At 36.3% G+C, this 23,536-nt stretch overlaps 3 protein-coding genes across 5 annotated transcripts in view; all 3 read left to right on the forward strand.

Moving 5' to 3' along the window:
* Positions 1 to 650: 650 nt before the first annotated feature.
* LOC115435944 (V-type proton ATPase subunit C 1-A) lies at positions 651 to 10,086 on the forward strand. Its single transcript, XM_030158581.1, has 13 exons — positions 651 to 800; positions 1,292 to 1,452; positions 1,898 to 1,965; positions 3,524 to 3,609; positions 4,616 to 4,710; positions 4,844 to 4,935; positions 5,717 to 5,815; positions 5,951 to 6,019; positions 6,136 to 6,228; positions 6,522 to 6,615; positions 7,232 to 7,329; positions 7,443 to 7,569; positions 9,374 to 10,086. Exons 2-13 carry the CDS (start codon positions 1,321 to 1,323, stop codon positions 9,470 to 9,472), a joined length of 1,152 nt encoding a protein of 383 aa, XP_030014441.1. The 5' UTR covers positions 651 to 800; positions 1,292 to 1,320; the 3' UTR covers positions 9,473 to 10,086.
* Positions 10,087 to 10,750: 664 nt separating this feature from the next.
* On the forward strand, positions 10,751 to 13,853 carry LOC115435464 (33 kDa inner dynein arm light chain, axonemal-like). The gene is made up of 6 exons (XM_030157889.1): positions 10,751 to 10,959; positions 11,750 to 11,880; positions 11,966 to 12,135; positions 13,045 to 13,226; positions 13,433 to 13,597; positions 13,684 to 13,853. Exons 1-6 carry the CDS (start codon positions 10,894 to 10,896, stop codon positions 13,729 to 13,731), a joined length of 762 nt encoding a protein of 253 aa, XP_030013749.1. The 5' UTR covers positions 10,751 to 10,893; the 3' UTR covers positions 13,732 to 13,853.
* A 3,666-nt stretch (positions 13,854 to 17,519) lies between these two features.
* Positions 17,520 to 23,536, forward strand: part of spire1b (spire-type actin nucleation factor 1b) — a 73,390-nt gene continuing 67,373 nt past the window's right edge. For 2 of the 3 annotated variants that reach the window (XM_030157887.1, XM_030157886.1), the window contains exon 1: positions 17,520 to 17,968. In XM_030157887.1, the coding sequence (XP_030013747.1) occupies positions 17,662 to 17,968 (307 nt within the window). In that variant the 5' untranslated portion in view covers positions 17,520 to 17,661. The remainder of the gene's footprint in view (positions 17,969 to 23,536) is intronic. The other variant, XM_030157888.1, reaches the window with a different exon arrangement.

The following is a 23,536-nucleotide window of genomic DNA, read 5'->3' on the forward strand; positions in this document are numbered from 1 at the left end:
ATCTACAGTAAAATAATAATAGCATAATAACCTGCAAAAAATGACTCCATATTTTCTTCTCGGTTTTATGTGAAAAAATTTGTATTTCATTATGTCTGTAAATAATGACAACTTGAAATTTTTGTCTTGTTTTTAGTGCAAAAAATAACATTAAATTATGAAAATATTTACGTTTACAAACTGTCCTGTAACAATAAAATGTGAATAATCTGAACAAATATGAACAACCTGAAATGTCTAAAGAAAATAAGCACAATTTTAACATTTTCTGCCTGTGCTAAGTGTTTAGTGTCTTTGTAGTTGTAGTTGAGGCATAGTATTGTTAAAACTGCACTTATTTTGTAGGAAATTTCTGATTTTTTCAGGTTATTCACATCATTTTTATTTGGATAGTTTATAAAAGTAAGTATTTTCTTAATTTAATGGGTTTTTGCAATAAACAAAGACAAAAATTTGGAGTCGTCATTATTATAGGTTACTATGCTATTATTTTACTGATCCGGCCCACTTGAGATCAAATTGGGCTGAATGTGGCCCCTGAAAGAAAATGAGTTTGAGACCCCTGTTCTAGAGCGTGAACTCTGCCTGCAGTACCGCTGTCTACCATCTGTGGTCGCTGTTTGCGTTTTGTCGGTGCGGTTTGTGTGAGGCCTTCCGGTTCCTCTGGCAGAGATCAGCTGACTCTGATGCTGCTGTCAGGAGACCTCACGAACTGTACTGAATTGCCACTATGAAAATTTTCAGGTTATAGACCCACTACAAAGAGCTTTACTTTCCCTGGCCATATTTTTGATACACAGGTGAGTAAAGCTGTTAAATAATAGCTACAGTCATTCGTGTTGTTGTGAGTAAAGCTATGTGGCTAACGGTAGCTAATCCCTGCTAGATGTTACTTGACCTTAACCATCATTTTTACCTGCTTAGGTGTCATTATATCTCGTATATGAATTAATAACGTCAGAAAGTTGTTTTAAGATAAGGATATATATTGTATTTAAACAGTAACATCAGTATTTATTTAGTCAACCGTGAAAGAATACATGTTGCGAGTGTAGCATCATTTCATTAGCTTGTTTTACTGTTAAATATACTGTCAGTTAGCATCTTCCTAAATGATTTTTTACCATAGAACAACACAGTGCTTGTATTTCTACCTTAAAAGTGCTGCAATGATAGTGACAGAAATGATCTGCATCTTCATTTGGATTAACACCAGATGTCACACACAGAATATGAGATTAAAAGGCGTCAAACAAACAGAGATAGTCTTCTAATACTGGGTTCTTTTTAGTTTCCTCTAGCTGCATCAGTGCTGGAATCATGACAGAGTTTTGGTTGATATCTGCTCCGGGAGAGAAGACATGCCAGCAGACGTGGGACAAAATGATGGCAGCCACTACACGCACCAACAACCTCTCCACCAACCACAAATTCAGCATCCCAGACCTCAAGGTTGGAATAAAACTGTTACAATTTACTAGACTCACCTTATGCATCCACTGTCAAGAATAAGCTGATTGTTTGTATGGGAAGCCGCCTTTGAACAGATCCGCTGCCTGCATGTTGAGGTTTTGCTCTGGTGAGGGTTTCATCCACAGAGCCACTCAGCTTATCTAGTTCAGGGTCTCTTGGTGAAGTTGAAGTGACCCTGCTGACCTTGCTGCCGCATGGGTCTGTAATGTTCTCCAGGAACTGTTAGCAACGCATGAGTGGCTCGGGACAAAGAGGCGCCATCCTAAGCACATAGGGCCCCCTGCATGTGGACGTCATTGAGGGCCAATTGAGCCCCAGATGACACTGTTTAAACACAACCCCTCTGACCCACATCTCTGCAGCCATGAGTCGAACGTCACAATGTGCTGATGTTGTACTTTGTGTTTTCATTCTCCGAAACTAGGTGGGGACGCTAGATGTCTTGGTGGGACTGTCGGATGAACTGGCAAAGTTAGACTCCTTTGTTGAAAGGTACGCCACCAAAAGACCATGTCATAGTATTTTTAATCACAGTTCATGATCTTTTTAAACATATAAAAGAATGCAGACCGACTAGACACAGCAAGTGGATTTCCATGCTTGCTTATATCATTCACCATTATTTCCATTACATATCATTATTTTGCATTTAAACAATTATAAATACTATGGTTTATAGGATTATTAAAATGAAGAGTAAATAGGTGAACTATAACTTCATCATAAAATCACAATATAAACTAAAGTATTCTCCTTTAAGGTTAATTTGATAATGACAACTCAGCATGTCCTTTATTAAATTTTGTAACTTATTAAACATTTGTCCTGTAATCTTACACTGACATTTGGCATTAAGGTGAGGAGTGATATTCTTGTAAAAGTATGCATTTGCTACCTTTATTATACATTCAATTTCTCAATCGCCTCATTCAGATATAGGTGGTTTGGGTTTAAGTGCAGATCTTTGTCCACCAAATTGCTGTTACTTAAGATGCACTGGCATGTGCTGTATGTCATGCTAAAGAAGAAAGAGAAGCATATTTGGCCGTGCTCTTTGAAATCATTCTGTGGAGTTTAGAAACAGGAGTACGTGACATAAAACGACACAATCTCTCACCAACGTGAGATACTGCTGAAAAAACTCTTCTCTTACCTCCGCAGCGCCCCTGACACTGTGATGTAGCCGTCTTACCATTCCCTAATCCCTTCCCTTACCTTGTAACAATGAGGAATTTCACAAGGGCCCGAGGCTAGCGAGCCTTTCAGTCTAAACTTGGCAATTTACAGTTGGGTGACACATCACCAGCTCTTTCTTTAGTCATATTTATACTTGGTGACTTATGTGCCGCTTGTATGTTGAAGTGTAATTTATAGTCTTTTGGAAATATTGACATCTAAAAGTAACACACAGCCATTACTGCAAATGCTCTACTTTGCTTCCTTTGTGGATATTTCCACAGCTGTGAGAACAGCCAATGTTACAACACAGTTTCACTTGTTTGACTACAGCCTCTGTTCAGTGTAGTTCCTTTTTGAAAGTGTCCGCCATTTGTTGAAAACAGAGAAATGCACTTCTGTCACTCCTCACTTGTATATTTTGCTCTATGGAGGGTTTTTATTCAGGCGTTCATTGGATGATTTTGTCATCTTTAAGTATTACTGTATTAATAATTATCATATATAATAGAAATAAACTCTAAGTAGCAGTCATGCCCTCCTATGATCATTTTAGGTATGAATGTGACTTGGCTCTCCGTCTTCCCATGGCTTCACTACTGTAGACATAGTTCTGTTTGATGTGAAGCCGAACAGTGTGTTTAAAAACCATGAACCCTGGACGTCTCCCGTATTATAAATTGCCTTGTCAGAACATTAGCTCAGCATCAGTACGTGAAAGTGTTTGATGTGTGTGTATGTTTGTGTTAAGTTTTGAGAATGAGGTCGTGCTGGTCATCGGAGCATGTGTCGGACGAACGTGTGGTTTCCAGTCGCTTTGTAGATGTAGTTTGTGTTGGCAAGCCGTGTTTTGATGTCTCCTGGTTGTTCACAGTGTGGTGAAGAAGGTGGCTCAGTACATGGCCGACGTACTGGAGGACAGTCGAGACAAAGTACAGGAGAATCTGCTGGCCAATGGAGGTACAGTTCCACACATTTCATTGATTTTAATATCAGTCTTGAACAAGTTAAGTCAAACAGTCACAATATTTACAAAGCATATCATACTGTATTAAATGCTATTAATATTTTTAACTGAGAAAGACACACCTTTGGAATTTCAAAAAAACATCTGTCAGTTTTCTCTGAAAACACCTAATTATACCAGATGAAATGAATTTACAACTTTAAAAAATAATTCAACTTCATTATCTTTTTGTTTGTTGCACAGATTACTCATTACCTCCATTTTTATTTTTAACAGAAGTTGTACCTACAAATTTCACTGCTACTGGCCCCACATATGGACTATTTGTGTCAGAAAATATAGAAATGTTCTTATGAAAATTGCTGACAATGTGACCTGTGGATCAGAATGAAGTGTTGACTGATACACAGGCTTAAATTTCACATTTATAAACTATTTTTGGGTGTAGATGGGGATAACAAATCCCAAGGACACATGAAAAATGTCAGCATATGAAGATGAAACTACTTGCACAAAACAAATACAGAGAATAAAATGAGATGTTTTGGGTTTTTTTTAATTAAAATTCAGCTTAGTTTATTTGTCTCAAACTTTGAAGTAAAAAAAACAACTAAAAAACAATAAAAGCAAGAAATCAATAACATATGCACCCATCAACGGTCATTAATCACAGAAAAAGTAACGAAATACAATTTAACATAAATGTACATATGTAGTTGAGAACAGTTTTTAAGTCAATATTCCAAAATAAAAAAAAAAAAAAAGAAAACATACAGAAAGGAGGGGTACTCATGATGTGTATAGTAGTTTATACTTGATCATTTTCTCCTTTAAATATGAGGAGAATGGGACTTGTACATTTCTTCCATCTTCATTCAAGGGTCTTTTTTTCTCAGATAACATTTCAACCTTCTAAAGAGTATATTTCCTCTATAATCTCCTTTTACAATCCTATAAAAGAAATATTACACTGACAAATTTTTTTTGTTTGTTTTTCAGTTGATCTTGTCACCTACATCACCAGATTTCAGTGGGACATGGCCAAATACCCCATCAAACAGTCACTTAAAAACATCTCTGAAATCATCTCAAAGGTACGTCTCTGAATCTGATAAGCAGAAATATAGTTTGTGGTATAAAATACTGCTTATCTTTAAGTATTAGTGCTGATTTTTTTGGTCACTGTTGTGAAAGATTGTTGTTTATACGCCATTTCTTCTGCTACAGCAAGTTACTCAGATTGACAATGACTTGAAGACCAGAGCCTCAGCGTACAACAGTCTGAAGGGAAACCTGCAGAACCTGGAGAGAAAGAATGCGTAAGTTGTCTTTTTGCTCCAGCTTTTGTTTTTAACGCTACATTTCTGCTGAGGTTTGACTTTGTGCTTTAAGCCAAACTAAAGTTAATGAGCTAAAAACCTCCTGCATAAGAGCATAAGAACCAAAACAGGTTTTCTTCACCCACATCGGTTACTGGCACGTTATCCCTGGCATTTGAGGTATTGTTTAAGTTATAACAGAGGCATCAGAGGCATTGGTGCTCTTCTTTTCCTTGTCCTATGATTATTCATGAGGTTTTTTTTACTTGTTAAAGATCAGCAACATTGAACCAAGCACTTTTTTTGCCAGTTTCAGTCTTTTTTTACTGTCAATTTTCTCCATTTTTCATCCAATTGTGCTCCTTATAGTTTCAGTTTGTGCCAGTTTTCAACCATCTGTCTTTTGTTGGTGGTTCTAGTCTCCGCCAGTTCCAGTTTTTTTTTTTTTTATAACTAACTAATAGTGTTTTGCACTATATCCATGTTCCCTTTGCGCTATGTTGTCTGTCTGTTGTTTTCAAAAAACCCACAACTGCTCATTCATTGCATCAACCGACCAAAGCAAATTCCTGAAAACCTACTTGGTAATAAAACCAAATTTGATTCTTACTTACACTTTATTTTTACAAAGACAAAGTATGTTGAAACTTATACGGATCTTATACTTAATGTTCCTCTAAGTTTCCTTATGAATATGACTGAACACTGCAAAGTATTGTTAACATTATGCATGATAACTGTGCAGCTTTCATGTTATTGTAATACCATATTTTACCACCAGGGGGAGTCTGCTGACCAGGAGCTTGGCTGACATCGTGAAGAAGGATGACTTTGTACTTGACTCAGAGTATCTGATTACTCTACTGGCAGTTGTACCAAAGTAAGCATCACTTCTGATAATTTACAAACATGATTTAACGCAGATACTGAATTAGAAAGTAACACGTGGCTGCAGTTTTTAGGAGAAGATAGAATAAATCTGTCATGTGTATGTACTTTTTTTTTGTCTTTTCAGGACGGCTTATCCCGAGTGGCAGAAAACATATGAAACACTGGCTGAGATGGTGGTGCCTCGATCCTCAAAGTATGTATCTGTGTGTGTTTACTGTCCCATTTGTGCCTTACAATCATTGTTGATGGATAGTTCGTCTCACTAGTGTCTGATCGACTGTAAAACCAGTGTCTCTGTTCTTCTTCCAGTCTGTTATTTGAAGACAATGACAGTGGACTCTTCAGTGTGACTCTGTTCAGAAAAGCCATCGATGACTTCAAACACAAAGCCAGAGAGAACAAGTAAGAACCGCTTTACTGTGTTTTGTGCAAACTTACACTGTCCTCTCACAAGACTGTATGAATCACAAAAAGGTGTGAAAGGGCTTGATTTTTAGAAGAAACAAGAATGCTGAGTAAATATGTTTTAATTAGCAAATATTGACTAAATGAAGCACAGTGGTGTCAGTTCTCAGCTCAGATTGATCAGCTCAAACATTTAAGCGTCTGTCTGACAGCTTTAAATCTCTGAACTAAAACCTGAATTATCTTTGATTGAATGATGCTAAATTCCATTTTTTCTGTCTTATTTTTAGGTTCACAGTCAGAGATTTCCAGTACAATGAGGAGGAGATGAAGGCGGACAAAGAGGAGATGACACGACTCTCCACAGATAAGAAGAAGCAGTTTGTAAGGGATTCTACACGTTAATTTCATTACCTGAAATAAATAATCTATGTCTTGAGTTACATGATAATCCTGGAGCAGTGAGTACCAGTAAAGCCACACTGAAAGCTTCTCTTCGTTATGACTTAAAGGGTGCTTTAACATCCAAGATTTAATAGTTTTAAGGGATAAGAGATGTTTCTGTGAATGTAGATGCTGTAAAATCATTACGTATATCTGTTCATTTCTAGGATTAATGATGTTGGCCAGAATGAAACTCATAAAACTCAGTCAATGCATCCTTAAATACAGACTTTATTACTTTTCCTTCTGTTCTGTGCAGGAAAAAAATGCAATATATGTTTTTATCAGAAAAGAACCATCGCAGAGCCTGAAGCCAGTGGAATAATAAATAAATAAATAAATAATTGTTCTCTGCTGCCAACAACGGTCAGAAAATGCTGAGCTCACACAAATCCACTGCAGTGGAAAAGTTTGTTACTATGCAGTAGAAAAAGTGTCTATTTCAGGACACAAAAGTAAAAAAATAAATGTCGTTCTCTTCAGTTTGGCCAAGATTCGCAGGCTGACACGTCTAAAACAGATGGTCACTGTAACGGACCGGTGTTTGTCTCTGCAGGGTCCACTGGTCCGATGGCTGAAAGTGAACTTCAGTGAAGCTTTCATCGCGTGGATCCACATCAAAGCTCTGAGGGTGTTTGTGGAGTCTGTTCTACGGTACTGTGGTCGTACATCACAGCTCTGCACCCACGTCTCCGTTACAGTGAAACCAAAGGTCGTTCAGGATGCAGCTGCAGGGGGGTAATCTGTGCAGTGTTGTTTTCCTACAGGTACGGGCTTCCTGTGAACTTTCAGGCCATGCTTCTGCAGCCAAACAAGAAGACTATGAAGAGGCTGAGGGAGGTGCTCAATGATCTGTACAAACATCTGGACAGTAGCGCAGCAGCGATCATTGATGTGAGTGCTTTGAAAATGGAGTGTTGACACGTTATTATTGCACACATTTAGGCTTATTTAGTCCCCTATGAGATCCGGTATCTCTAATGCATTCACCGATGCTCACCCTAATGGCCAAAACATTATTACATTAAAGGGGTTATATTTTGCTAAACCCACTTTTATTAGTCTTTGGTTCATTTATTTGTGTATTTGGACCCTAACAGTTCAAAAAGTTTGATTTTGAACCCTCCAGGTGCCGCAAAGCTATCTTTATATTAATTTTGTAAAAAATTGAGTGGATTTCTACAACCCGTTTTAATTCCTTCTTAATTTGTTGCATCTATAACTAGTTACTTCACGATATTTGCACATATAAGGTCCAGACTTCCGACGAACATTTCTCCAAATACGCCATAATTTTTTATCAGCAGCAGCGGTTGTAGTAAAACTGAAAATATGTCCAAACTTAGAGCCAATTATCTAAAATGTTCAGTTGTTGGTTGTATTAATGAACACAAGTGGCTGAACGGGACAGAGCAGCACAGTCAACAACCCGGAGAAGGTGGGGTGTGAAGTGGCTCATTTGCATTTAAAGGGCCAGCGCTCAAAACAGCCTTTCTCATGTCATTAGTCAGAAATAGGGTTGAAGATGGACCTGTGGAGTTGAATTAAGGAAGAATTCAGACCCAAGCAGAGCATTTACAGGTTATGGAGACCACAGGGAAATGTTTTAAAATGCAGAATTCCATTTAAAAAAAACAAAATATCACTTCTTTAACCAAAGCTTTGCAGTCTTTTTCTTTTCTTTCTAATGTAAAAAGCTGCAATAATTTATTTTCCATCCTAGGAAGTAAATACCGAAATTGATATTAAAATTGAAGTGTATAGTGTAGTATCTATAACGACTCACTGTGACAATAACATTTTGGATATTTTCTTCATTTCACTTTGGATATTTCTTCATTTAGTGCAAATTTCATTCTTTCAATTTGCACTATAGCTGTGAGTGGAAACGCTAAAAATCTGGCAAAACCTAAAACCCTGCAGAAAAGTTTATATGCTTGGGAGAGATGGAAAAATTAAAGCTTCTTTAAAAGATACAGAACATTCAGCTAATGATTCAGCAAATTGAATAGATTCATGAAATGTAATTAGTTCATCCCATTATTGAATTAAAGTAATAGGGAATGAACAACAAACAAGTAAAAAATGTGAAGTTCATTATAAAACGCAAGATAAGAACTATATATGATGTATTAAAATAAATACACATCTTTTAATTCTAATTATATAACTTTATAAAACCATATAGTCAAAACCAGAATGTATAAATAGTCTGACCATAATACTGGTTAAAAAAGTGCAAATTAAAAACAGCCATTTTATGTACAAACCTTACATCCTTCCTCCAAGACTGAATGATTAAATGAGTGTCTTTATATCTGGACTAATGAGGAGATGGAGGATTATTTGAATTAATTAAAGAGATCAAACATATTGGATTGGAAATGACAATGAAATGTTTCTGTATAAGAAGAAAATCAGCTTTAAATACATGTTTTGTGACGATAAGATATTTTGAAGCACTAAAGCACAGAAACTTTATAAGTGTTAATTATTGCTTCAGCTCAACTAAAATATTAAAATATGCAACTGTTAATAAGACATACCTCGATGATGGTAGTGGATGGAAATGCATGAATGTACATCGTATTTTGCTTTTTTTTTTTCTTAGAATTGGTTAGAATTTTGGTTTAGTTGGAATTTGGTTAAAGTTCTGATTTTTTGGGATGGAAACCTGACTATTGTCTTTCTGTTCCAGTCGGCGATGGACATCCCAGGCCTAAACCTGAGCCAGCAGGAGTATTACCCCTACGTCTACTACAAGATTGAATGCAACCTGTTGGACCTAAAAGTTTAACTGTTCCCTCGTTCTCATTTTTAATCTTAATTAAGTTATGTTTTTCCTGGTTCACCTTCCCCCCGTCCCTCTTCTCCTGTCCTTCTCACTGTCGTCCTCCTCACTGTCGTCTCCATCCGCTGCTTGAAAGACGCTGCATGTCCATTCCTTGTGGTGAAAAGGTCATCAACAAGCTTCAGCCACTTTAACAACAAAGGGACATAAAGACTTTGAAATATTTGGTTTGTTTACAATTCATTTCCTTTCTCGAGCCACACAGATTTTTTGCTTTTTTGATGTGAAATGAGTAATTAAATCACAATCGAGAGCTGTATCTTTACTGTCATTCCACTCGTGTTGGTGTGTATCGATAGCTACATCCTCTGTGTAGGTGTTCACTGATTTGTGTTTACATATGGGCAATCGCATCGCTGTATCCACGGCAACCAGATCCGGTATGTATTTGAGATTGTTGATCGCCCTTGCAGACATTGTGAGATGTTCTATGAGTGTGTGTTGTTTCATGTTGTGTATATTTGCTGTCAAAAGAGATCTATATCTGCGTATCGTGTTGCCATTGATTTAATAAATATGATGGAATCAGTGAAGTAATAAATATGAGCGTAGCTGCCGGATGCATCTTGTGATCTTGTCCACAGTTGTAGAGTGAGAAGCCTTTGAAATAGGACACAGTGTAAAATGTTATGAGGGAGTTCTGTATAAACAGTAGATAAAGAGGAGCTGCGGATGACTCATGACCATCTGCAGAGCCAATGGCGATTTCAAGGAAAGTTCCTCTTTCAGTGGAAATCATGAGGAATCCAAGAAGCTGCTAGAAAAGCACTGAAGAGAGAGACTGGCTCCATTCTCACTGAAGATGAGTTGAACAAATCTGATGTTTTCACTGCTACAACACAGATCTGAGTAGTCTACTGTCATTTCATTCATATTAGCACCTCATTTTCAGTATATTGGAGTAAAATATACAATATACAATGTCAAACAATAATAAAATGCAATCCTGTAAAGTAAAAAGCTTATTTCAAGACTTAAGTGCAGGGTAATTGCAGACACTGAATTACAAAACAAATCAATTAAAACAGGAGCAGAAATGAGATTTAATCAAGTATTGAAAATTAATAAAAATAAATTGTGTTTAAATAGTTTGAAGTTGGAAAACGCTTAACATTGTAAAATGTAAAAATTAAATACATAACTCAGAATGCTCCACGTTTTCAGGTTTGTTCTAGTTAAAATTAAACTTATTTTTGTGACACTGGCACAGCCTCTGTTTCCATCCGGACCAACTTAAGTGAAACGCGGATAGGCTGTTGCCATGACGACACTAACAGACGGCTAGTGTTTTCACCACTGATATTAAACTGAAACGAAAAGTTTAGTGATTCTATAGTGAATAGTTTTTAATTACGTGGTAAAACATAATGGTTACACCACTCGAGTCTCTTCTGAAATACGATGATCCGATTTTGTTGAAAAAATCATCAAAGGTAGGTTTAGAAGTTTAGTTAGCATGGTAAGATTAGCATCCTGCTACCAATAACATAGGAACCACTGGTGGTGATTAATTTGATTTTCTTCATTTCGTTGAACTGAAGAATACATTAATTTCCTCCATGAATTAATAAAGGTACATGTCATACTGACAATGTGGTCAAAATGTAAGGTTTCTATTATTATTATTATTATTATTTTTTTTTTTTTTAATTTATTTATTTATTTATTTATTACAATTTATTTATTTTTTTATTTTTTTAATGTTTGGTTGAATCTGTAATCTGTCCAAAACTGATTTATAAATGCAAAGTTACGAGCAGAGATTTCTGATTTGTCTTTTAAGATATTTACTTAGTTCTAGCAGTGACTCAGGTCATAAAAGTGTAACTAAATCCCTGTCATTTACCCAACCAGTTCATGTCTAAAATTAAAATGTAACTTTGAATTTACTTACTATGTATTCTGTGAAAAAAGATATTGAAAATACACACATTATTGATCACTTTGAAATGTGTATTTTTTGCAAATAATTAAAAAAAAAAAAAAAATACAGAAGCATCTTGTGAATTTGCAAATTTTTATAATTCTATAGTTGTTCAGACATTGAGATTTTATTAATTGTACAGCTCTAGGTTTGTGTATATATGAATATGAGTGTCAGGATGTCCAAACTAACATCAAAACAGTCTTTTAATGGATGCAGTGTTCACCAACTCCATACATGGCCATCACAGTCCTGTACTTGCGTTTAACACTGTAACATACTGCACATTCCATCTCCAGGGACGTACTCTGAAAGTGAGTTCAGAGCAGAGTATCGACTCCACCGTCCCAGTTCCGCCGCCCCCCAAACCAAAGTCAGATTCACCTGATCCCAGAACTGAGGAGGTCCTCAATACCATCTTTCCATCCAGGTGGAATTTTCCCTCTTTACATTCTATAAGGAATAAAATTCAGCCCTGTCAATCCTATTATTTATCATGGTTTCTGCTCCTTCAGGGAATGGAAGGAGGGGAATGATGTCTGGGTGCAGCTGGTGTCCAGGGCACCGTGGACCCGGTCAGACGTGGTGGAGCTGGGGGCGCTGCTGGACTCGAGGCTGAAGGCCAGGCAGGCCAGAGAGACAGGGATCTGCCCAGTGCGCAGGGAGCTCTATTCACAGTGCTTTGGTGAGGATAAGGATGGGTCAACACATACAGTCGCGGAAAAAATTATTAGACCACCCTTGTTTTCTTCAATTTCTTGTTCATTTTAATGCCTGGTACAATTAAAGGTACATTTATTTGGACAAATATAATGACAACAACAAAAATAGCTCATAAGAGTTTAACTTCAGAGCTGATATCTATCCATTTTCCATGTTTTCTTGATAATAACCAAAATCACTTCAGTTCTTACATCAATAGCTATGGCACTGTACTGACAAAAACAGTGCTTTTAGGCATTCCATGTTTTCTTTTCTGTCTGTTTTACTCACATGATACACACAGGAGTTAGTTCTTGATTGCATAACTGTTGTTTTTGATGACTTTTGATGGTCTAATAATTTTTTCTGCAACTGTATAACATATAAACACATACAGCAGAGTAACACACAGAGAGATTAAAGACAGTAATTTATAGAGTTTTCTGTTTTTGTAAAGATACGCTTATTTGGAATGTATGCACACAGTATGCAAACAGAATATACGTGAAAACAAAACACATATACATTCCATTTTTCTTATTAAAAAAAAAAAGGTTTTCCCCAAACAGAGTTGTGGATTTTCTCAGGAGTTCAGACAGAAGTTCATTTGTCCACTATTGTCTTGCAGGGGATTCCTCAGATTTCCAGTTGTTAAGAATGGATTTAGATAAAATACTTCCTATATATAATACGTCATGTTCAAGGAGCTGACATCACCAAGTATCCAGATTTTATGATCAGAGTCAATATGACTTTTTGAAATTTCAGAAATCATCATGATAACAGATATTCAAAAGTTTTCTAGAACTGGTTTTGTGTTTATTCAGTTTGATCGTTGAAAGTCTGGTTTTCCTTAACTCCAGTACAGTAACACTGTGTATTATTCATGTAGATGAGCTGATCAGACTGGTGACCATCACCTCTGTGGAGAGTGGTTTGCTGCTATCACGGGTCAAAGATGAAATTCAGATGACTCTTTCTGCGTACCAGAAACTGCACGAAGACGGCGTGAATTTCGGCATGAGGAAAGCCGTGCAGGCTGAGCTTCTGGGAAGAGAGGACATGGGAAAAAAAGTAAGGGGTTATTTAGGCTGTTATGACTAAATAAATACCAAATAACAGAGAAAATGGGAAACATGGGACAAATCCTCATACACTGTACAGCTGCAGTTCATTTGGTGACCAGCAGAGTGCACTGTTTCCCTTTCAAATGTACTACAAAGCCTGGATGATGAAAGAGTAACTGATCTTTAATATGGAACTAATTGCTTTGCTCTTAGATTTCTGATATGGAGGCTGAGATTCATAAACTAACCAAGGAGTTCAACATGGTCGAAGCTGAATGTGACGCTATAAAACAGAGTGAAACTGAAAAGCGTCAGGTGCAGGAGGAGAAGTTTGCAGGAGAGATTCAGTTCCTCAGGAGAACCAACCAGCAGCTCAAGGTGAAGGTTCTTTTTAATCAGGCTTTTAATTGAGCAGCAGTGGACTCTGTCAGATGAATTAAGTTCTTATTTCTCCTTGTTTTCAGACTCTTCTGGAGATGGTTGCTCCATCAATGAAGCAACAGCAGACGTGACTTCCCATTCCACAGTGAAAAATGTTTCTACACCTTTTTCTGTCATTAATTAAAGATAATATTTAGATGTAAACATACACAATTTATTTTGAGTGTTTTTTTTTTCTCGTAAGCATAAAAAATACTGTAAAACCTGCATATTTTAATGACAACATTGTATGTGATGAATGAAATAATAGAAAATAGAAAACAGCATGTTGAAGATACAAATAGTCCTTATGTTTTAAGTCAAAATGAAGCATCATCATCCATTTAATGAAAACCTTTTCTAATAAACTTCATTGATTAGTTACTAAATATTAAATTAACATCCAACTGTTTCATATAATTGATTATAGGTTTGAGTAATCTTTAAGAAAAGTTCTTTGATTCCAGTCTTTTACATTGAAATATTTCATATATTTGCATAATCTTTTTTACACATATATTTGAATGTATGTTTTTGATAAAAATCTGTATTAGATAATAAATGATTTTTGAAAAAAATCTGTAGTAAATGTGACCTCTGTTCTTTTGATAAAAAGCAGCCTAGAATGAAATATGGTGTTAAATACTAGAATATTAGTGCGGTAAGTCTATATTGTCTAAAGAAAAGAATTGAAGATTAAGACACTAAATACCTGACTTTGCCAACATTTTAACAATATTCTGCCCTGTTTCTAAATGTTTTGTGTGTTTGTAGATCCGCTATGATCTGTAAATTGTAATGCACATGTGTAAATGAGAAGATTGGACAAAATATTGTTAATATTGGACTTATTTTTCTTAATATATTTCAGGTTGTTGAAAATATTCATGAGGTAGCAATGGAGGGAGAATGGAAATGGATTCAGATACACAAAAATATGTTTAAAATGTTTATTGATATATTATACTGTGTGTTCTTCATGTACAATAGGAACAAGACCAAACTCTGCAGCTTTTAAAAGTATTGGTACGAAAATGAAAATATTTCACCACAAGTTAAAGTTCTGCTCAGTGAAAATGTCAATAATTGCCTCTAAAACGTAGTGGGGTAAAAGAATAACACACTTCCACCATAGAAATGCACTTTTAACATGTATATAAATGATGTTAAATGTGTCTGTGGCATGTCTAAATGGTCATAAACAGATGTACTTTAATAATCTCATAGAAGTGTTTTGTTAGAACTGGGTGTAAATCTGATTCAGAGATTAGATGTAAATGGAAAAATGAGACATGATATTATTAAAACTGGCCTTTATTTCCTGACCCTGTAAAGCCTGAACCATTAAATCACTGACAGAAAAATCCAGTTCTTTGAAACTGGAGCCTTTGTTGGTCCTTCTGAACAACCCAAAAAATGTTTTTTCAAATATCAATTTCATGTATGAGTTTCAAGTCTGTATGATATTTAACATGTCAGGTCTCAATGCTTAAATATTATTATTTATGAACAAACAAAAACAATATAACTCAAACATGTCTAACAAGTTGATAATTCCTTCTCAAAATTGGTAAAGTTCTTCCTCATTAATGACAGTCTTGTAGTGTCACTAGAAAGGCCTCTGGTGGGTGAATTCCTCCCCCCTGGTGGATTATCTGTGTATTGCATGTATCTAATTGTATACATCAGGTTTTAAACATCACACTTATCAGGTAGAGGGCTTCAAAACTCATGTATCAAATATGATACGTTTGGCATTATATATTTCAGGTTGTTCATGTTATTACATTTTTTTTTTTTAAACAATAGTTTGTAGATCTAAACAATTTCATGGATGACAAACTGGAAGAAAACTCCAAGGCACTCTCTTTAAACATTAAAATGCCTTTACTATCATGGCATGGTCATATCTAGACCTTAAAAAACACTTTTTTAAGGTCGAGATATCTTCCTGAGACCCAGCAATGCATTTTTGTCCACTGTAGTGGACAAGAGTTTCACAGCTTTACTTCAAAATAAAAAAAAAAAAAATACATAATGTCCACTGAAAAGGACATTGTATTTAAAAAAAAAAAAAAAAAAAAAGTATCTGAAAAAACTGTTGCATCATGCTGTTTCCAATTAATGCAATTATTTAATGTAAAATGGCAAAAATGTTTACTTACTGGGTGTCAGAAGGATATGACTAATAACAATAATAAAGGCATTTTAATGTTTAAAGAGAGTGCCTTGGAGTTTTCTTCCAGTTTGTCATCTACTTTATGAATCCCTTTTTCCAAAGAGTACCTCGAACAAACTTTTTTGGTCCTACAAGCATTCCTTCCCATGAATTTTTGTAAACAATTTCATAATATACTTTTACTTTTTCACACTAAAATAGTCAAATTACCCCTGGAATAAAGGATCCATCACTGCTTATGTTGCAAAAATAATAAAATAGTTATTCAGACTTTAGGGATAGAAACAAAACGGAAATGAAAGAGTAGAATTGGATCAGTGGGAACCAGTGGTGGCACCAGGATTTTAAAAGTGGGGGGGCAGCTGGAGTGCAAAGAGAATGCTGGGGGGGCGGACAAAAAATTTCATGCATAGTGCGCGAAATTAACATTTTGCGCTTTAGCGGTTTATATATATATGTATATATATATATATATATATGAATATATATATATATATATATGTGTGTGTGTGTGTGTATATATATATATGTATATATATATATATATATATATATATATATATATATATATATATATATATATATATATATATATTTTTTTTTTTTTTTTTTTAAATTTTATTTATTTTTTTTTCATATAAAGTATATCCTATCCATTACACTTTATATAGAGGGCAGTTTTAGGTAAAATCAGGTAATACTTAATGTATTCAAGGTATTCATTAAAACCTACAGCATGAACAACTCAGACTCTCTGTTATGATTATTTAATAGGTACAATCTACTGTCACATATTTCTCTAAACACATCAGAAAAACATGCAGCAAACAAACAGCAATGCCAATGAATGCAAGTTAATAAATGTTGAAAACAAAATAAAACTAATAGCCTAACCAACTAATCAAACAAAACGTATGTATACAATGGCTTCCACTACATGCACTTGTATATAATCACTGACAACATCTATAGGCTTAGGTACACTTTCATACTAACCAGTATAATCTTCTAGCAGAAATTTAAATTGAGTGATAAAACAGACCTGAACAGTTAACAAAACTATTTGTAATTAATAGGTGGGTTCAAAACATAAAAAACTAGTCCTTATGCTACTTGTGCTAATTCTTTGCTTTACATTTCTTATGTAGAAGAAACATGAATGCAATACAAGCGGAGGTATGAATCCATTCCAGGGGACTGTCTGCCTGGTTGGATTATAACTGGATCAAAATGTGTTATGGACGCTTTCATTGACGGATTTTTCATATTTCTTTATTGCCCGAATTTTCCCAAAGATTTGCCCAAATCTGGGTGGGGGGGCAACTGGGGGGGCAAAGGTTGTGACTGGGGGGGCATTTGCCCCCCCATGCCCCCCCTTGGTGCCGCCACTGTTCCTTCCCATGAATTTTTGTAAACAATTTCATAATATACTTTTACTTTTTCACACTAAAATAGTCAGATTACCCCTGGAATAAAGGATCCACTGCTTATGTTGCAGAAATAATAAAATAGTTATTCAGACTTCTAGGGATAGAAACAAAACGGAAATGAAAGAGTAGAATTGGATCAGTGGGAACACCTTATGAAACAGAAGAGGAGGAGGAGGAAGAGGAGGAGGAGGAGGGATCATGTGATGGAGGAGACGAACCAGGACCCAGTCGCTGTGTTGTGATGTTGGACGCACACTCCGTGTAGATCCACACAAACAGCCGCCGTCCACCCGTGAACCAGCCGCAGGATCCGGACCCGGACTCCGGACGCATCCATGCCTCCGGGCTGCTCGGCGCACATCGGCCTGGGCTCTTTCTCCTCCTCGGGCCTCCTCCGCTGAGATAATGCCAGGATGTCGGAGCGGAGATGCGGGGACCACGGAGGGCTGATGGATGCTGCAGCGGCGGCCGCTTCGTCGGAGGAAGCGGAGGATTTGTCTCTGGAGGAGATCCTGACGCTTTACAACCAGCCCATCAATGAGGAGCAGGCGTGGGCCGTGTGCTTCCAGAGCTGCAGGACCATGGCGAGGGGCCACCGGGCCAGGAGGGGCTCCGCCGGGGCCGGAGCATCCTCAGCGGCTGCGAGGAGGATAACCGGACCCGGGGATGTGAGGATCCAGAAGGACGGGTCTGTGAGGGTGCAGCACCAGGAACCACAAGGTAATGATGAGAATATGGGAAAAAAAACAAACAAACAAACAAACAAAAAAAAAAAACAGGCTGTAAAGCAGATGCTGATGGTTTTGTGTGAGCTCAACATCCTGTGGTCCAAACACAGATGCACAGTCAGTGTGTGTGTCTGTGGTGCCTCTGGGTCAGGCCTGTATACATGTTTTCCCTCCTTCATTTCCAGGATTACTCCTTTATCTACAGCCACAGTCCAGTCTGCATTACACTTGACCTGGTAAACAAAGGAATGTCTGTACCCCCCATCCCTCCCCATCCCACCCTTCCACCCCCTCTAGGGCCCCTGCTGCTCCCACTTCCATGGCTCCTCATGGTGTTTTCACTGATTTTTCACTCTTTCTCCATCACTGGAGGCACGCGTGGTCATCATGTGGTTTCATCTTTTATTTAAAGCCGGTTTGCCGCTTCACATCACATCACATCAGGGTGTTCACTTGTGTTCCATCTGATTAAAGCATTACAAGTGAAAATGTGGACATTGATCAGATCAAGGTGTGCTGAAATAGATGATTTTTTTTGGACCTTATTGATTCTGTAGATCAGGGATGTCAAACTCATTTTCTTCCGGGGGCCACATTCAGTCCAGTTTCATCTGCAGTGGGCCGGACCAGTACAATAATAGCATGATAGCCAATAGATAATGACAACTCCAAATTGTTTTAGTGCAAAAAATAACTTTCAATTATGCCAATCTTTACATCTACAAACTATACAAACAAAAAGGATGTGAAAAACCTGAAAAAAAAATGGAATTTGTTAAGAAATATAAGTATGATTTTGTCAATATTATGCCTCAACTTATCATTTATAGGCTACATATGCATTACAGATCAGATCTACAAAGGCACAAAACATTTAGTAACAGGCAGAATATTGTTAAAATTGCACTTAATTCTCTATTGACATTTCAGGTTGTTCATATGTGTTCAGGTTATTCACATTTTATTGTTAAAGGATGGTTTCTTAATGTAAATATTTTCATGATTTCATGTTTTTTGCACTAAATCAAAGACAGAAAAATTATGTTTTCATTATTTATAGGTTATTATGATATTATTTTTGAGTTCGATGCCCTAATTTGCACTTTGCAAATTCATCCCGCGGGCCGAATTGTAACCTTTGGCGGGCTGGTTTTGGCCCCCGGGCCGCATGTTTGGCACCCCTGCTGTAGATGATTCAGCTTCTCATTATACCAGTACTTAATGATGTGCTATAAATATGCAGCTTTGACTTGATAGATAGATAGATAGATAGATAGATAGATAGATAGATAGATAGATAGATAGATAGATAGATAGATAGATAGATAGATAGATAGAAATTACAGTGTAGCAGCAGCACGACACAAAAATAGAACACAAAAGCAAACACTATACATAATAAACTACAAGTATGAAAAATATCTGGATAAAGAACCTGTTGTGTGGCAAAATAAAACTGTAAGGTGCAAAACAAGCTGTAATATTCAGAATGAGAAGGTGCAAAATGACATTTAACCCTATATAGGACACTCAGAAATATTCTGAGATTCAAACTTTCAACCTTAGTGTGTTATTTTAGGACATGACAAGACTATTACTTCTGTGAAATTTAAAGAAAAATTATCGTCACTCACAAAAGAGAGGATCAAATCAAGCATCAGTGCTAAACTACAATAAGCAAAACATTATCAAGTGCAAGTCCTGTAGAAAATCAAAGTCAGTGAAGTTACCATATTTGGTTTTCTGCCAAAATGACAAAAAATCCAAGAAGTATATATAAAAAAATACAAGAAATACAGATGTAATGTGGAAGGAACATGTATTGTAGAACATTAGAACATCACTTTTAAAACATTAGAGCAACATACAGTCGCGGAAGAAATTATTACACCATCAAAAGTCATAAAAAACAATGGTTATACAATCAAGTACTAACTCTTGTGTGTATCATGTGACTTAAACAGACAGAAAAGAAAACATGGAATGCCTAAAAGCACTGTTTTTGTCAGTACAACACCATAGATATTGATGTAAGAACTGAAGTGATTTTGGTTATTATCAAAAAAACATGGAAAATGGATAGATATCAGCTCTGAAATTCAACTCCTATGATCTATTTTTGTTGTTATTATTATATTTGTCCAAACAAATACCTTTAGTTGTACCAGGCATAAAAATGAACAAGAAATGGAAGAAAACAAGGGGTGGTCTAATATTTTTTTTCCACGACTGTAAGTGCTGATCCAGACACTTGTCAACATTTATTTATTTATTTATTTATTTATTTATTAGGGACAGTGCATATTAATGAACATCTACAACAATTGCAGCTGGAAATATGCCAGATTGTAGCTGCAGTGCTAATTTCCATCTGTAACAAAAACATCCACATGATCCCTTTGAACATCATTCCTTACATTAGTACCATTACTTCATGTTACCGAACAAAGCAGGTCCACTCACTGTTCATGCAGAGGTGGACCTTCTAGACCCTGTAGACCACATTGGACCTGAGATTGTTGCCTCACTGTCCTCACTGGAACTATTGCTGTCACTGTCTTGTAACATGTGCGGAGATGACGAAAATAGTCACTTGCCCGATAAAGGGTTAAGTGCGAATAGATTCATGACCAGAGACATCAGACGGGGGTGAGCTATAGTAGAGTGAAATAGTGAAACCTGTTATGCAGCTAAGATGAAAATATCCGAGAACACAAGGACAGACGGAGCATGCCGAGTGACAAATCCCAGCAGTACTGTGGGAACGTCTCATTTGGGATGTGCAGTGAGCCTTTATAGTGACTTTATTGCACTTTATGGTCATTAGTGCCTCATATGGGTTAGAGTTACATTTACAGTGCTTTCCCAGAGATTCTATTATTACATTAGAGCTGCATTCCTTCTCTTATTTAAGGGATTAACAAACTGTACTGAAACCAAACACATCAGGCTGTAGCTACGGGTGTGTCTGCAAATAAAAAAACAAAAACAAATACCAATGCACTTAAACCGAACACTTGTCAAACCGGTCACATTTGCAGCTCAGACTGACTAAATGCCTTTCCATCCGTCTTCCTCCGACTGTAATGGAGTACCCCAGGGCCTGAGGGACGGGCCTTTAACTCCGTGTACACACACCAAACGCACAACGGCGCTGAGTCAATGTTTTCATCTAATAAATGCGCCACATGTTTTGTCTAATCAACTTTTATGAGTGCATTTGAGATGCTGCTGTTTGTGGCCTGTAGGTACATAAGGTCTGAATGAATGGGCTATTTTTAGAGTATGGACGCTACCATTAGAGATGAGGAGGAGGGGGGGGGGTGCTGTTCCTCCTGTACATCACTGGAATATATAGTACATGTCATATTTAGAGTTTTATTGCTCATATTAGAGACAAAGACACTGTCAGTATTATGTAATTTCTGTCAAATCAGGCCGAATGAGCAAAATATTAGAGAAATTCAGAGGTTTGTCACTTAGATGAGGTTACATTAAATATTCATATTAACTCATAAAGACCCAGACATCCACCATCTACCAAAATCATCAACTGATATTAAGTGTTTAATCCCTGTTGATCCACTCATCTATGTAAATAATTGGTGTAAAATGCAGTTTGTCATGTTTTTGTAGCCGTTAGATATGACCCATTTGGACAGTCACAGGCTCCGTAGTTACCGTGGAAACGCCGTCATCTTTTACAACATTGATTCACCAATAAAAGCCATGGAGTTGGATCAATGACAGTGGATGGAGACAATTAGTTTATGTTCAGTTGATATATTTTACTGATAAAGTCACTTTTTCTTCAGTTTCCTCTATTTTTGATACAATAACCCTCAACTTTAATCTGAGCTTTAATGAACATCTACATTATCAGTGAATTCAATATGGATAAATACCTGATTTTCACTGAAAAAAAGACAAAATAGAAGAAAAACAGAATAGAAAAAATTGAATAGAATAGAAAAAGAAGATAATATTACAACAAATGGTGATAAACCATATAAGGATGGTTAAATATAGAGAAAATTTCATTTGGGAACTGCCACAAATGTCACACTGGGTCTTTATGAGTTAAAAAGCATGAAACAATTCAATATGAAGATGCATAAACAACAATATCTGTTCACTACATTCTCATCAGATTTCTTAGATTAGGGGTGTCAAACATAGGGCCAGCGGGCCAAAACCGGCCTGTCAAAGGGTTCAATCTGGCCCATATGATAAACTAGTGTGTAAATGAAAAGTTGATACATAATATTGTTGAAATTGCACTTATTTTTCTTTAGAAATTTCTGTTTTTTTTAGGTTATTTGCATGTTTTTGGTTTGTTTAACCCATAAATACCCAAACATACATCGGCAACCAAAAGCATCTACTGATCTGAAATGTTCAATACCTGTTGACCAACTAATCTTATCAATACATGTAAATTATTGGTGTAAAATACAGTTTGTCATCTTTTCACGGTCATCAGATATGACCCATTTGGACGTTCAGAGGCTCTGTAGTTACCGTGGAAACGCCATTATCTTCTACAACATTGATTCACCAGTAAAACCCACGGAGATAAGTGGATGGAGACACTGGGTTTATGTTCAGTTGAGGATATATTTTACTGATAAAGTCACTTTTTCTTCAGTTTTCTCTGTTTTTGATACAATAACCCTCAACTTTAATCTGAGCTTTTATGAACATCTATATGATGAGTAAATTAAATATAGGAAAGCAGGTGATTTTCACTTAAAAATGCAAAATACAGAGCATAATATTAGAGTAAATAGTGATAAATCACTTAAGAAATATTAAAAATACAGATAAATATTCATTTGGAAACTGTCACAAAAGTAGCACGGGGTCTTTTTGGGTTAAGGATATTTTGTAAATGTAAGCATTTTCATAATTTCGCATTTTTAGAACTGTCATCATGTATAGGTTATTCTGATAGCATTTTACTGCTCTGGCCCCTGTCTTAGATGTTCTGCACATGCTTTCAGGTAGTTTTGAGTGTTATCCACACAGTTTCAGTTTCAGGGTAATGTGCTGATCTAATTGTCTGTTATCTACACCTGTTAGAAACCAAATCTCAGGCAGATAAAGCCGTCTAGGTAAAGAATGACATAAATCTGGGCCAAGAATGGTAAGGAATCTCTACTCTTCTGAAACTTTCCTCTGATAACTTTACTCTCAACAGGTCTCTGTTAGAATTTAAAACCTTTATTTGGGATTATTTTACTCATTGAGACCATTTACATGCACACCAATACTCCGATCGTTATCCGATTTCTGGAGTTATCAGATTATTCCAGTGATCATGTAAACAGGATAATGTGATAGGCTTTATCCAATAACAGCAGTTCTTTGATTATGAGAAATCAGACTAACACATCTAGATTTCTCGTCAACACTCCAGTGTCTTCACGCATGCATACAGGTTAATCTGATTTATTTTGTTCTTTTACGTCTGCGCATGTGTAAATGCAATTAAAAAATAAAAGAGAACGAAAGTTAAATAGTGAAATGTGAGCAGAAGACAACAGGAAGTTTAAGTCTA

The sequence above is a fragment of the Sphaeramia orbicularis genome, chromosome 16, assembly GCF_902148855.1.
Source record: "Sphaeramia orbicularis chromosome 16, fSphaOr1.1, whole genome shotgun sequence".
NCBI lineage: Eukaryota > Metazoa > Chordata > Actinopteri > Kurtiformes > Apogonidae > Sphaeramia > Sphaeramia orbicularis.